The sequence below is a fragment of the Hesperophylax consimilis genome, chromosome 28 (genome assembly GCF_061612785.1).
Source record: "Hesperophylax consimilis isolate HC1 chromosome 28, BYU_Hcon_1.0, whole genome shotgun sequence".
Taxonomy (NCBI): Eukaryota; Metazoa; Arthropoda; class Insecta; order Trichoptera; family Limnephilidae; genus Hesperophylax; species Hesperophylax consimilis.
The window spans coordinates 22,188,748-22,204,497 of record NC_142863.1 but is presented as its reverse complement, the minus strand read 5'-3'; the positions used below and the strand labels follow the sequence as shown (position 1 = coordinate 22,204,497).

The window sequence follows — 15,750 nt, the reverse complement described above, 5'->3', positions numbered from 1 at the left end:
AATTCTTAAAAAATAACAAAATGTTTATTTAAAAAATATCTGATAATAATAAAAATTGTGACGAACAAATAAAACAAAATCAAACAAAACATTACGTTTAAAAATTTATAAACGCAGGTTGTATAATATATTTTTAAAGAACCTATTAAATATTATTTATTTTATTTAATATCTACAATAATTGGTCGTTTATTAAGTCTTCGTTAAATTGGAAATAAATATTTTTTTATATTTCTTTGAGGCACGAATTAATAATATCATTTCAACACGAACACATTTTTTTTCATAGCACCCTAAGTATATTAAATATATTTTTTCTTACAATTTATACATTTATTTACACAGAAACTATGATTAACCGATTACTACAGTCCATTATTAAAAGCTCAATTAATATTTACATATTTTTTGGACATTTAAAAAATCATTGAAAATCTTTTCTAACACAAAAAAGTTCTTAGTTTTCGACGTAAAAATATGAATAATATAGTTTTTTTAGTGAAAATAATTGATGTCATAAAAAAATGGATTTGCTTAGTTGGTAGGATAGATGCCAAATGTTCGAAAAATTCATCGACGTTTTAATATTGTCACAAACGTCAGATGATAGCAAAATTTTTTTAGCAATGTATGTGAAAAATCTAATGAAGCCTTTTGATTTTGTGAAATTTCTTACACTTTATAGTAATGACTCCTGCGAAACCTATAGAGCAGAGAGAGATCCATCAAAATATCACTGAATCTTCTTCCTCTAGTCAATTGCTGTAACACGTCTGTCTGACGCCAGCCAGGATGACGCTAAAGTCATCTTCTGGCCTCAGAACTGGAGCTACGGGAGTTTCAGGAACTATGGGAGAACCTGCCGCAATCACTTGAGCACCTACTTCTGCAGCTTTACCCTGGAAGATCTGCGTGTTCTGGAGGATAACAGAAGTGTGACCTAGAGGAGGGACGAATCCATAAGTCCTGTCCGTAGCGTACATCTCCCCAGTTCTAGGATTCTGGTATTCTTGCTGTCCTGTGTTATAGTCCATACTGTTATGGTATTGGTCTCTCGAGTAAATATCGTGAGGGCTTTGATACTCGTGCACGCTTCTGTTATCCTGGTAGTTGTGGTTTGTGTCCATGCCAGATGAACCACCATCGCGAGGATCCGAAACCTGGTCTCCCGAAGACCTGTGCGACAACGGACTATTTGCTGTAACACTGTCAGTGTTTGAATACTTTAGGTACTTGTCGAATTCTCCCGTGTCTACATCTGATACTGGAGATCCGTTGTGGATCTGCCTGGCTTGGTTTTGATCCTGCAGATAGCTGGCGTGCTCTCCTCCTAAAGGACTATTCATATAAGCATAATGGTTCGACTTGTCGTACTGTAGACTTTGGTATTCTTTAGCCTCGGTTTTGTAAGGAAGCTGAGAGTAGATATCACTCTTGTAGATTGGATTATACGTGTTGTAGACGGGATATGACAGAGTATTAGTTGAGTAACTCATGGTCGTGGTGTCCAGACAAGAAACAGAACTTTGTTGAAGCCCTAACGAATGTCCCGAAGACATGCTTCCTGCAAGTGTTCCAGTTGCTGGCGATGCTCCGAGAGTTTGATGGTCTTGAGATGTGGCAACAGGGGGAAAGAATGTTCCTGTCACGATATGTCCTTGGTCCAGTATACCTCTCTGAGTACACATGACGTACATCCCATTGCCCATTCCCATAGCTGTGATGGGTGCTGTATGATTAGGGTAAGCTAATGCTGGTGCTTGTCTATATGCCACTGACATAGACTGAGGCATCTTGTGCTGGTAAGAATTCTGCACAGAAGACCTCGAAGTAGGAGGATGCAGAGAGCTTGAAGATAACGGGACATTTGAAAGTGTCGCCAGATTGAGATTGTTGTTTTGATTATTTGCCAAAAGCGTCGCGTTGAGAGCTGCTTGTCTCTTCTCATCGCTGTATTGAAAATTCTCCTTTTCGTGTTCCATCGGAGACATTTCAGGAGTTGGCAGTGCTGCAGTATCATCAGAAGCTGACCTAGACTTGTCAGATCCTTTAGGACTGGACGAAGATTTCCTTTTAGAATCTGGCTCGATCTTAACAGCCTTATTTCCTTCTGGTTCAGGAGACTGCGTCGGAGAAGACTCTGGAGTATGCATAATATGAATACTAGAAGAAAACTGTGGCGTTTTTGGCTCATTAGAGTAATTATCATAGCTGTTGTTTGCTAACGGAGAATTCTGGTAAAGAGTAAACCCAGAACTGGAGTACGCGTTATTTTCCTGCATCTTTTGGTAGACATCCGGACTTCCAAGTGGAACTGATGCAGAAGACGAGTAATGCGCCAGAGGACTGCTGATATTCATCATCTTCTGATGCCTGTCCATGCCCTGCGAGGGAGAGTGCGCTAGGTAGTCCGAGTTCTGTCCATAATCAACGCGGTGCGGAGATCCAAAGTTGCTATGAGCAAGACTGGGAGATAAGGAAGATGAGTTGGGGATGTAGGCTGATGAAGGAGACATCCTGGGCGGTTGGTAGCGGCTGTGGTCGATCTCCTGAGGCGGCGGAGGAGGCGGGGGTGCAGGCCCCTGCGCGGGTGCCCTGGCTTTGTTCTGCTTGCGCCTTCGCGGCCGGTACTTGTAGTTGGGGTGGTCCGTCATGTGGATGACGCGCAGCCGCTCGGCCTCTTCCACGTAGGGGCGACGGTCCTGGGGAGTCAGCGAGCGCCATTTCTTTCCTGAAACGAAAGAGATAATTCTTATTAGTTTAAAATACATTAGAAGTTGAGAAGCACATCTCTAATCAGGCAAAGAACATTAATCTAAATCTTCAGAGTTTTTATAATGCAGTTCAATTCAATATAATTTGATTTAGTGGATCAATGATCAACAATTTCATGGATAGTTTCTTTTTATCTTTGACTAGCTAAAGTTTTTCGAAATCAGATAAAGACAGTAATTTTCCTCTTATTTTGAGAGTCAAATGTTTAAAATTCCATCAAGACGTATCAAAATTCTGTCCTAAAGGGTGGGAAGAGGGGATGGGGTGTGTTTTTCAGAATCTCATGTAGAGACAGTAAGCCTTTCCCTGTTTCAAAGGTTGAGTATGCAAAAATTAATTTCTCTCGGAATAAAACTGCGAACTAAAAGATTTGCACAGAAAACAAACTCGCCCGCCCAAAGGAGATCAGTTCAATCAGATTTTTTGTTTTGCAAAAAACATTTTAAATCACTCGCCATTAATTAACCCTCCAATTCCCATACAAAATAATTTAACATGGTCTTGTTAAATAAAGTCTATAAAAGACCCCACTTGGTTAAGTTCGGGGTCTAATGTTCATGTCTTTATCTGTTCCATTAACCCTCGAGGGTGACTAACTGCGGGTGTCAAAAGAGGAATATGGGCAATCAATCTGCTTTTTGGGGTCTCAGGTACCCCATTGGTCATTTTAAGATTTGATGTGAGTTGACTTTGATGAGATTGGAGCAGATTTAAGAGGGCGCATTTTGAAAAGAATGTCCAAAATTAGTCTTACTTGTATCTTATGATCAATTGGAAAATAAATACATGCTTTTTTTAAATTCAAAAGTTTGTTTTTATTATTTATGAGTGTGCTCAGAAGACAGGAAATATAATTTGAAAAATACTAACCACTTTTTATTTTTCATAAAAATCAGTGTTTCGGGAACATAAAGTATAAAAAATATATTTAAAAAATGGTGATTTTTTGAATACAAACAAATGTGTAAACTATATTATTAGGTGGAAGATACTCTAAGTAGCGCCCTGGAGTAAGACTTTTGGGATGCTGTGTGGAAGGTCTTTTTAGGGAAATGAAGAAGATAAAGTTCTAGGAAGAAAAAAAGGTATGAAGGGTGGTAGGAATCTGGGGGTAAATGTGTTAAGGAGAAGCGGACGTATGCATCCATACCTCGCGATGGTTCAAGAGAGTCAAGCTGGAGAGATCAAAAGTTCTCCCCCAACCAGTCACTTGAGGTGACCCTATGGTAGGGGTGTTAATTATCCAATAAATGGTTTCTGGGGAGGGGGGGTACCCGTACCCGCCTCCCAAATTATGCATTGAAATGGCTTTGACCGTGTTTGGTGATGTATAAATGTGTAGTTGACTGTTGAGTTATATAGTCATTCCGCCGAGAGCTTCGTTGTAACCTTTCTCCATTCAGTAAAACGGAATAAAAAATTTGTTATTTCACGAAAAATAATCTTATATCTCAGTTAGTACTTAATCAAGATCTACATGGGTCTTTGCCAATCACAGTTAGAATACGGTACTATCGCAAGTGCAAATGACAATAATAAAAAATTTAAAAAAAAACAAAATAAAAAGCCGTAATGAAAATTATTATGAAAGTCCTTGTAAGAACTAGCGTTGACGAAATCTTCAACAATCATCATCATGTTCATTAAACAAAACTTTTCTAAAACAATACTCTTTTAAATTTATAAATACAAAACACAAGAAATAACAACTAACACGTTTATTAGAAACACTAGATCTCAAGGTCATAAACATATCCAACAAGTAACTACAGATACAACATTTGGGCAAAAAAACTTCCTATGCCAAGGTACTAAAAAGATTCCATTCTCATTCAAAAATCTCAACAATATTATAAAATTTTAATCTCAAATTATAAAAAAACTGGATACATAATATAGGGAGATCAGAAATAGAAAATATACTGACATCAAATAAGGCTCAAACACGTGTAATACATTTATGATTATTTCAGAAAAAACATCACTTATACTCAATACCACAAAATCTTTTAATATGATAATGAAATCCTCAGCACGGGAGATTCAAGTGTGGATATAATTATATCTATTTGTTACAAAAAATGAAGATATTTGTGTATCATATTTTAGCAAAACAAACGATAACTACGGGAATCTTAAAAATAAATTATCGACAGCTCACCATAATAGAATCTTTCTTGAAAACCATAAAAAAACCTTCGATTTGTCCACGACCAACACAAAACATTAAACAATGTCACCTTTCCATCCCTCTACTTCTTATTTTGTCTCCAACCGTTCTTCTGTCCCATCTGATCATCTCAAAAACCCGTGGCGATATCCCCACAATAAGAAATACAATCAAATATCGACTTTTACCTTGCGCATTACCCATTCACCCCCCGGAGAGCACAAATCATGACTGATTGACTGGAATTAGTCCGATTGATGACTTGTCATTATGGAAACGTCAACTCAGGGTCCAAACCAAACTTAACAGATCAAAAAGGTGGTTTTTTTCACTCAGACTTCTTGAATGTGACTAATGCATTTATTCTGAAAAAAAAATCGCAATTTTGGGACCGATTTCGTAGAAATGTTTTTGTATATTACGTATATTGTGTTTGTTATGCGATAGAACTCGCTTATCAAATCAACGATTATCAGCCCATATTAGCTTTAGATCAATATGGGCTCATTATAATCAGCTGACAAGCACAGTAGCATGATTATTGTGCTTCTAATGGGAAGAGTATTGTGTTTGATAGGCCTCTCTGATTCTCCAATGTTCTCAATATGTGAAGAAATTGAAGATGTCCAACATACATTAACAAAGTACATTAAGTATGAACAACAGAGAGTGAAAATATTAAGATCCGGACATGCACTAATGGGAAGAGTATTGTGTTTGATAGGCCTCTCTGATTCTCCAATGTGCTCAATATGTGAAGCAATTGAAGATGTCCAACATACATTAACAAAGTGCATTAAGTATGAACAACAGAGAGTGACAATATGACCTCGGACCCATCGGAAGTTCAGAATTTAATAGCCTCAACAGAGTTCTATGCCATATCAAGAATCATGAAATTTATTCGATCATGTAAATTGGAAAATATTTGAAAGTGTAGTCTTTGACAAAATTATTAAGATTATTGTGCTTGAAAACTAATGTTATTGGAGAAAGATCACCATTCAGTATGGAAAATGTCCTTGAAATGGCTTTAATCATGTTTAATGACCAGTTCTGAATAACTGGGTATTTCCTCTTCCCCATCTACTTTCCTTCCCTACTACCTTCAGCCTTACAAAGCTGGGGAGAAAGGCTTGCTGAACTTCATGGTCGAGGTTAATATTATAGAAGAGTCGCGGGTCAAAACCAAAGTAAATTTTATTGAATAATATATACTTAGTATATTTGCGGTAGGTTCCAGAGTGAAAGATACTCTGAGATTGGTGAGTAGATTTGAATAGTCAAGTACATACCAATCTTCTTCTCTTCTTTCTCCTTATCCTCCCCACTACATTTAGCCTCAAAACATACCCCAATTGGGGACGACATAGCCTCGCTGGCTCCAGATGGTCGGGATTCTGATGTATCTCATTTTTATTTATTATTCTTATTTCCCTAATTAGCATTGAGCAGTATTAAAGTATATGACTTATTATTCTTATTTGCCAAATTAACAGTATTAAAGTGTATGACTTATTATTAAAGTATTAAATTATATGACTTATTATTCTTATTTGTCTAATTTACATTGAGCAGTATTAAAGCACATGACTTATTATTCTTATTTGCCTAATTTACATTAAACAGTATTAAGTGTATGACTTATTATTTTTATTTCCCTAATTTACACTGAGTTGTCTTAAAGTATATGACTTATTATTCTAATTTGCTAATTAACAGTATTAAAGTATATGACTTACTATTAAAGTATTAAATTATATGACTTATTATTCTTATTTCCCTTGAGCAGTATTAAAGTATATGACTTATTATTCTTATTTCCCTTGAGCAGTATTAAAGTATATGACTTATTATTCTTATTTCCCTAATTTACATTGAGCAGTATTAAAGTATATGACTTATTATTCTTATTTCCTTAATTTAAATTGAGCAGTATTAAACTAATGCACGTCACAGCACGGATGCACACTTAAAAAGCGCAACAAAGTCCATATTACATACCTTCCAGATAATTACAGAAGTACACAAGTCATAATAATTCCATCATAATATTCATAACTCAACTCGGACAGGACTTGCTTCAAATGAAACCGTACTTTTAAATCCTTTCAAAGTAGCTCTTGTATTAAAACTTGGCTGTTTTTTATATTTTATTATTTGAGACTTGTAAAGTCGGGTTGCCAATATTATCGCTCCAAACCGAATGTCATTTAAAACTGACATATTTATTTGCGAGCGTTTAAAATTTACGTCAAGTTTAACGATCACTTTTCACGCCAACTCGAGTGCCGGAGACTTAACAGCATATTGGTTCTTTTCCCATTAGGGACGACTATTACAGACAGACATATTTACTTACAAAGTTGTGGAAATATCTCTTAATACATTTAAAATATTTCGAGACGTCACTTTATTTAGTAAAATCGGCTGAAAACAAATCAACAATCTTAAGGCGAAGCTTAATGCCAAATCACTATTTTGATTAATCTTTATAACGAATTGGTGTACATTATGAATACCAAAAAATATGCTTTAGATAAATTCAAAATTTTCCTATCGTTTTGCTTGAGTAGAATACAAATAAAAAAATAAGTTACTCAATAAAAAATATAAATGCAAACTACCAAAAAATATTTTTTTTTCAAAAGAAATGTATGAACGCGTAAAGGAAACAATTTAAAAAAAATACATTATTATAGCTAAGATTATCTGTGACAGTTTCACATGATTAACTTTTTTGCTTTCTTATAAAATTATTTACAAAATAAATAAAAACCAGTTTTGTGCTAGAAATCGAACGTTTCTAGACTCCGTTTGTCAAGCGATTTAATGCCTATTACCTACAATATAAGGTATGCCAATAATATACACATTTTTGGCTTGTAGCTTCCTCTTAAAGAATTATAGTGAATTATTTTACCTCCTTCTTTAGCCAACGTTTCGGAGAGCATTATAGTGCTCATCATTAGGGCAGATCAAGAACATCAACAAAAACATCAAATCTTTGATTACACATCTCCCCTGATGATGGACATTGTAATGCTGTCCGATACATTGGCTAAGGATGGAGTTAGCGCAAAAATAAATCACTATAATTAATTTCGTCGTGAAAATCTCAAATTTTATCTAACCTTAAGGAATTTTAAATAATTCACCAAAAGTTCAATTCAAGTTCTGTAAATGTTCTATTCAAGCTCTGTTATTATTTCATCGTGGGCCGGTTGTTTTACAATACTTGGATAGCAGCATAACTTTCAAAAGAACTTAGGACTAAGGACTTTCAAAAAAATTGAATATTAACTGAAATTTAATGAATTATTCAAATTCTGAGGAACAACCCATCCCTAAAATGCATTATATACAGTCTCTTTAATTAAATGCAACAGAGTTTGTTGTTGCAAGGTTTGTCTTCACCTTGAACCTGGTATTATTTAGTTATAAATAACTATTGCAATACTTAGTTTTAACAAAATCCATAACTATATTGACAGCCCGTTCCTCTTGGAATGCTATGGTTTATACGTGCCCGAAAACTTCAGCCGTAGTCGTCGACACGACTTATTCAAAATATCATACGGCAGAACAGATATTCTAGCACAAAATAGCATGACAAGAGGAATGGTGCTATTGAATGAAATCTCAGAAGCACTAGATATATATAATTCTTCTTTAAATAGCCTAAAGTTTTTTTTGTGTAATAATTATCTTCATAGGTGTTAAGATTGTCAAATTGAGAATTGTACAGTAATTGGATAATCTATCTGTTGTGCAATAAATAAAAAAAATAAAAAAATAAAAAACTAGCATTCCCGGCATTGTTTTATTTAATAGTTCTCGGCAATCCTTCGTTATTGCGAATATCTTCCTCAGACGTCTCCAATTTCTTTCACCTTTCTCTACTGTATACCACAATATTGCAGTTAAAAATACTACCTATAATTCGACTCCGTATCTCCTTACAGTGCAAAGATATTTCGTTAAATCCCCGACGTCTTCTATCATTCAAACATCTCTCTAAGCACTCCTGACACTAATAAGAACAAACGGGCGAAATCGGTCGAGAAGTTTTTGAGTTTATAGGGCACAAACATACGAACATTTCCTTTAAATAATAGAAGATATTATTATGGATGCATACATATATCATGATTTTACTGTTTGTCTTGTCTTTGTTTGTCAATTTTTTCTAATTTCATTACCTAAAAATTAGAATAGAGAGAGAGGAGACAAGTAATAAAAGTTTATTTTCTTAAAATGTGGCATTTAATAGGTCAAAATATATAACTTAGTTTTCTTATACCGCATTTAAATGTGACCACTGGACTAGGCTAAGCACGAAAACCTGTCATTCTTTAGTGTAACACAATACTAACAGGCATTTTGGCGTTTGGGATTGTTTTACACTCGCATAAATTCAAAATAACGAGAAATGAAAGCAAAACTATAACAAATTCTAAATACCTTTGTAAGATAACTTTACACTAAAAAATATAAATGTTTATGCAAAAGTAAAACTGCGCTACGTTCTCATAATCGTTTGTGAAATATTAATTAATTTGTCGCTTAGGAATAATTTACATTGTCAATTTAACAGGTTAAAAAAAAATTATAATTCAAACATTTAGTTTTAAAACATGGTGATAATTTTGAATTTCGATTTATTTTCTTGGATGAATTAATGAATGAATCTCAGTTGAATTTAACCCACTTCTCGAAATCCGATCGATATATTTTCACAACTCGTCAGAAGGATTCGTTGTCAATGATAATGTATTTTATCAACTTAATTGGCACTCGTAGATCTTAAAAATTTTCAGCAGCTAATATACGAAATAAATCTCCGTACTATCCATTTAGGATTGGGTTCAAATGGTAAAGCACTCCAGTCATTTTAGTCAGTCCCTGGGGAGGAACTTTCAGTCCTCAGTCAAACCAACGGACGTGTGTTTTTTACAGAATGATTTTTATTAAAAATAGCGGTGTAAAGAAAGTTTGTGTATTTGTTAGAGAATGATTTTTATTAAAAATGGTGGTGTAAAGAAAGTTGGTGTGTTTGTTACAGAATGACTTTTTTAAAATATTGGTGTGTTTGTTACAGAATGGTTTTTATTAAAAATAGTGGTGTAAAAAAAGTTTGTGTGTTTTTACAGAATAATTTTTATTAAAAATAGTGGTGTAAAGAAAGATAGTGTGTTTGTTACAGAATGATTTTTATAAAAAAATATTGGTGTAAGAATATTGGTGTGTCAAAATCATTCTGTAACAATTTTTATTAAAAATAGTGGTGTAAAGAAAGTTTCTGTGTTTTTACAGAATAATTTTTATTATAAATAGTGGTGTAAAGAAAGTTGGTGTGTTTTTACAGAATGATTTTTATTAAAAATAGTGGTGTAAAGAAAGTTGGTCATATTCATTTAATTTAAATAATATTGATGTACTTTTGCCGCATTTACTCAAATTTCATAAGATGAAGTTATTCGTAACTTTAAATTAGAAAGCTAAAAATTTTATCTTGAAGAATATAATTTTAATTAATTTATTTGAGCGTGGGGTTCCAGTCTCCGGTCCAGCGTGGGCGTACATACACAGCACAGGCACACGCAGACCGATATACACACTTATAGTATACAGCACGATCCAGGCGGGTAGGTAGGTACTAATGGAGGGCGGGTTGTACCGCCCAGCAAATGACAGATACCCGCTCCGGCGGTATTAATCCACCACAGTACGAGGTGCGTACACAAATAAAAAATAGGAAATAACTCACGGGCGTGCGGTTTATCACATCTACGAGTACGAGTTCAACAAACTAATGATTTTTTTAATATGTTTATCCCTTTCAGGCTCCGGAGTCTGCGATCAAAAATAACAAGAATATGGTTTGAAAGGGAGATGTGTAAATACGAATAGTAGATGGAGCGCGATAATATTTAAAAAAATAACGATACATAGCGAAAACAGTGACTATTTTAATTGATAAACATGGCCCTTTAAAATAAAGCGAAAATCTCTTGAAAAATGCCTAAACAGCATTTAAAGATACACTGTGATTTTTTTCCTACCTATAACGTGTTAAATAACAGAACAATGTGAGTTTTTAATAACTTTCGGAATTTTTGTGTTTTTTTTTTATATCGAGGGAATTTTATATAATTAAGGTTTCGGAAAAACATATTTTTTTTTGGAATTAAAAAAATTTAAGTGTTGCTGATAAATATTTTATAAATCGTAAAAATTCAGAATGCGAGGATTAAACAGGTTTGCGATGCAAATTTAAGAAAAACACATTCATTAAAAAGTATTCATTTTTTTGCAAAATACAGTACCTAACTACTAACTACCTAATTTTTGAAACTTCATAGCTAGGTATGAAATTAATATTGGGGGCTGAATAATCTGATTTTGAAAATATTTAAGTGCTGCAGGAATTGAGGATGGATGAGAAAAATGGGTACAGGACGTCTAGAAAATTGTCAAATCTGGTCACATTTAAAAAAAATATTCTGTGTAATACCCAATTGGGGTATGTTGTGATACTATAGGTAGTAGATAGGTGAAGGAGATAAGAATTAGGAAAGTGGGGAGGTATATACCTGGCTATTCAGTACTGGTCACCAAACACGACACAAGCCATTTCAAACAACGTGATCGAGGAGTGAGGCTCTCCACTTGCAAGTTGGAGGTCACGATTTTTAAGTTTATATTTATGCTACATCTCACAAAAGCGTAAATTTTATTTAATCAATGTGTTTTATTTCACACATTTAAAATAATACATAGTATATTTTCGGCACTTTCCAAAGTGGAAGATACGTTTGGTATCGCCTTGTAAGACCACCATTAAGAATTTAAACGTGTTTGGTGACCAGATCTGAATAGCTAGGTACTTCTCCATCTTCCTCTTTTACATCTCCTTCCCCACCCAAACTTCAACCTCACAAAATACCGCAATTGAAGATGCCTGTAATAGGGTGACCGTATAACTCATCAAAATGACAGTTCAATACACCTTTCCAAAGTGTTATAAAATTATAAAAAGTGATGAAAAAAAACTAGGTTAAATAAGTGGTAAAAAGTTGGGTATGCTAGCGATAGATGGCACCAGCCATAAAGCTTACTCCAGAGTCCGACAGATGTCGCTAGAGTGTAGTAATTGCCTGTGGGGTATCCTTGTCAGACTTCAAGCTTCTGGAAAGAAGGAATTACCAACCCTCGGGTAATGAACAGTGTAGTTAAATCCAGACTTATATTTATTGTAACGTAAATACACAAAATAATTGTAAAGAACCTTTTACTTAATCAAGAATTCCCAACACACTAAATCTACTAATAAGCAGATATATAACAATAAGTTACACATGTAGCAAAAAAATCTAGTTTTTGTTTTATCACTTTTAATGACTTTATATCACCTTTTAAAAGTGTGTTGAATTGTCTTTTTGAGGAGTTATCCTGGAACCCTTTAATAGCCCCACAGGCTTCAGAGGGTTGGGACTCTTATGCGGTTTAGTTGGTTAATTGATGGGTTTGCTTGTTTTGTGAAGCCAAAAATCCATGGTGTTTAAATATTGTACGCCGCTGCAATAATGCAAAGACGTTATAACACCACATCATCATTCTAACAAATATTATGTAAAGTATGTGCCCTAAAATAATACGTTACGGAATCATACATTTTGGGGGCCTTAGCCTCCAATTATTTATATTGTCGAATTCAATTACAGAACTATTATCCTTTATACTTGTCATTGATGCCCAAACCCGAGACGCTTTCTGGGAATAGAGAATTGTAAGGCCCACACACCCTTCAAGATCTCTACAACTTTTGAATAAATTATTATTTTTTTTTACAAATTTTGGCCTACGTTTCGTTTGAACAGAACCAAATGCACCTATCTACGGTTGTATCTGATTATAATCATGAATATTTTTAAAATCATCGTAGTGCTAATTAGGATATACACAATTTTAGTGGCTGAGTAGGTTGTCGAAAGTTAAATTCACCGGAATACCAAATGCCGCACAGGACTCCAAATGTTCTCAACTGTATGGAGCCAGCGAGACTATGTCATCCCCAGTAGGAGTACCTATGTTGAGAGGCTGAAGATAGTGTAAAGGGGAAGAAGATGGGGAAGAGGAAGGCGGAGAAGTACCTGGATTCCAAATCTAGTCTTCAAAGACAACTAAAGTCATTTCACGCGACGTTTGATTCTGATTGTTGGTCTTTCAACAGAACGATACTGAGAGTATCTTTGTCTCTGGAACGTGTCGCAAATACATATAAAATATATTATTTTCAATTAATAATAACACAAATCAATCAAATGTGCGACCTTCGGATTTATAATTAAGAATCGTTAGCACTCAACCATAGAGGCCGTCAAAGGCCTCAACACGGAGATAAATTAGTATTGTTAATGTATTAAAATCTATTTAAATTATTGATAATCCAGTTAATAACGGGATTGTAGGACCTTAACGAATGAATCAATAGGTTTTCTGATTAAGTTTTAGTAAAATACGAATATATTATAACGACTTCGGGACATGTGTTCATGAAAAATCTAATATTTTCGCATTCCTTCCTAACATATTATCAAGGCAGATGTAGGTGCATGAACAAGTGTTTTGATGTATTAGAAATTTACTAAAAGTTTATCGGGAAACGGCCTGCTAACCCGTGTTTAACCAGATTACCAATAATTTTAAGAGATTCTTAATAATTTAGAAATATTCATTTTTCTCCGTGTTTGTTTGAGTGGTTACAATCTACAGTTAGTTCTGTCTTCTATCCCTGCACTCTACGCAATATATCCCACTTATAATGATGGAAATGGTCATTTTTAAATATCATCAGGTTATTCGTAATCCGGAAAATATTTGTCTCTTTAAAATAAATATATATATACATATTATATAGCTCTGTATTAATCAGGAAATAATTATTAAAAAATAATTACACGCATAGAAAAGCTAAATCTATAGTTTCCAGTAAAAAAATAATCTCGTTACAGTACGTGTGTATATTTTCATTAAAACATATTCACCAGTTGAAGCCATTTTTTAAATTATAAGCGAGCCACTTATAACTTACTTATTCATATAAAAGGATCAAATATTCAGTACAAAATATAAACTAACGATAATATTCAGTTTTATGACTGGTGACAATTTTCCATGCAAGAGATCACAACGAGCGGACAAGACAAAAACCTGTTAAATCAACATTTTTGACTTCAACCAAATTTAAAATATATTTTTGTATGCATAACCATAGTTGTTTTAAACAGTAAGTGCACGACAAAAATATGCATAAAATTATGATAAAATTATAAACAATGGACCAAATCGTGTCTTAAGAACATTATTGTTAATATTTAAAAAAAAACACGTTTGAAAGACAACAAAACAAACAGAGTATTAGTTAGTTGTACGTGATGCGAGGAAACCTCGAGAGAAATTAGAAATGTAGGAAGACAAAAGAACCGAGATGTTTTTTGTTTGCTGTGCGGCCGGAAGTGGTATCCTGAAAACAGGAATAACGTGGTCACGTGTGCCGGAAGGATGTGGGATAATGCAAGCCTGCAAAGGAACAGGGATAAAGGAAAGGGTTACCTTTAGCCATATCCGGTTTTGAAACATCATTTCTTACATGTTTCTTTAGAAACAGGTAGAATTTTAATTATGAGGAAAAAATATCTTTAAAAGTATCTATCTACATGCAGCGAATAATGAACATGATTTATTTTTATTTGGAACAACTTTTCTTTAATAACATTGGAAGGTTATACCTATTACTGTAATATATTATTGAAGAAGAAAAAAATACTAATAAATCTAAATGAAAAATGAAACGGAACAAGACACAGGAAAATAAAAAGATAACTGGGTCTCAAATGGGAATTAAACCCAGAATCTCTTTCTTACTGGGAGAACGTCTTTAAATCATTATGAAATTCAAATACGGTATCAGGCAAGTGTAATAGTCATTGGCGGCTTGTGACGTTTGAGTGTGATAGAGTGCTAAGTTTGAAGAATTCGACATTTTAGATGTTGTATAGTCGAAAACGTTTTTTTATTATTTTTCGAAAATCCAATTTTTTGTATGAAAATTTTCAAGAAATTTCAGTTTGGCCGTACGGATTTCCTGAAAATCTTCATACAAAAATTCGAATTTTAGAAATAAATTAAGCTTTTTTGCTACAACAACATCAATAATGCCATTTTATATAGTATTAGCACTTTAGTACACCCAAGTCACGAGCCACCACTGGTAATAGAGACTGCTTAATGGGCTAGAACCAAATGCGCGATATTAGTTTCCATTCAAATCTATAATATGAAATGAATTTCTAGTGTACTTCTATACTCTACAATTGAAATATTCTCAAAATTCAATTATTCGCGGAGGTGAAAAACCATTTTAGATTTGAAAAATTAAAGCTCTGTGCAGAAGTAAAATCCTTTTCATCTCCCCATTCATTTTACCACAAATCACTCGTTAATATTGGAAATGCCAAAGTCCTTTTTTTGTGGCAGATGAAGTTGATATATGCACAACGTCAATAATCACGGGATATTATGTTGGTAAATCTAGTTTGTAAATAACGCTTTCTTGAAAATGGAAAAAGCTTAGACCCTTCAAAATTACAGAACCTAATTTTACTTGTCAATATAATAAATTCCAACAAATAAAATACATATTTCAAACACAGAATGAAAATAATTTTCTTGTAATAAAATATTATATTATTGGTCAGTACAATCGCTTGTCTGAATTCTTGACATAGTTGGTTCTAGTT

General features: G+C 33.8%; 1 protein-coding gene across 2 annotated transcripts in view; it reads right to left on the bottom strand.

Annotated features, from left to right (window-relative positions):
* Positions 1–313: 313 nt before the first annotated feature.
* LOC149410370 (uncharacterized) overlaps positions 314–15,750 on the bottom strand; it is a 200,968-nt gene continuing 185,531 nt past the window's right edge. For both annotated transcript variants that reach the window (XM_089648881.1, XM_089648882.1), the window contains one exon: positions 314–2,731. In XM_089648881.1, coding sequence (XP_089505007.1) covers positions 756–2,731 — 1,976 coding nt within the window. In that variant the 3' untranslated portion in view covers positions 314–755. The remainder of the gene's footprint in view (positions 2,732–15,750) is intronic.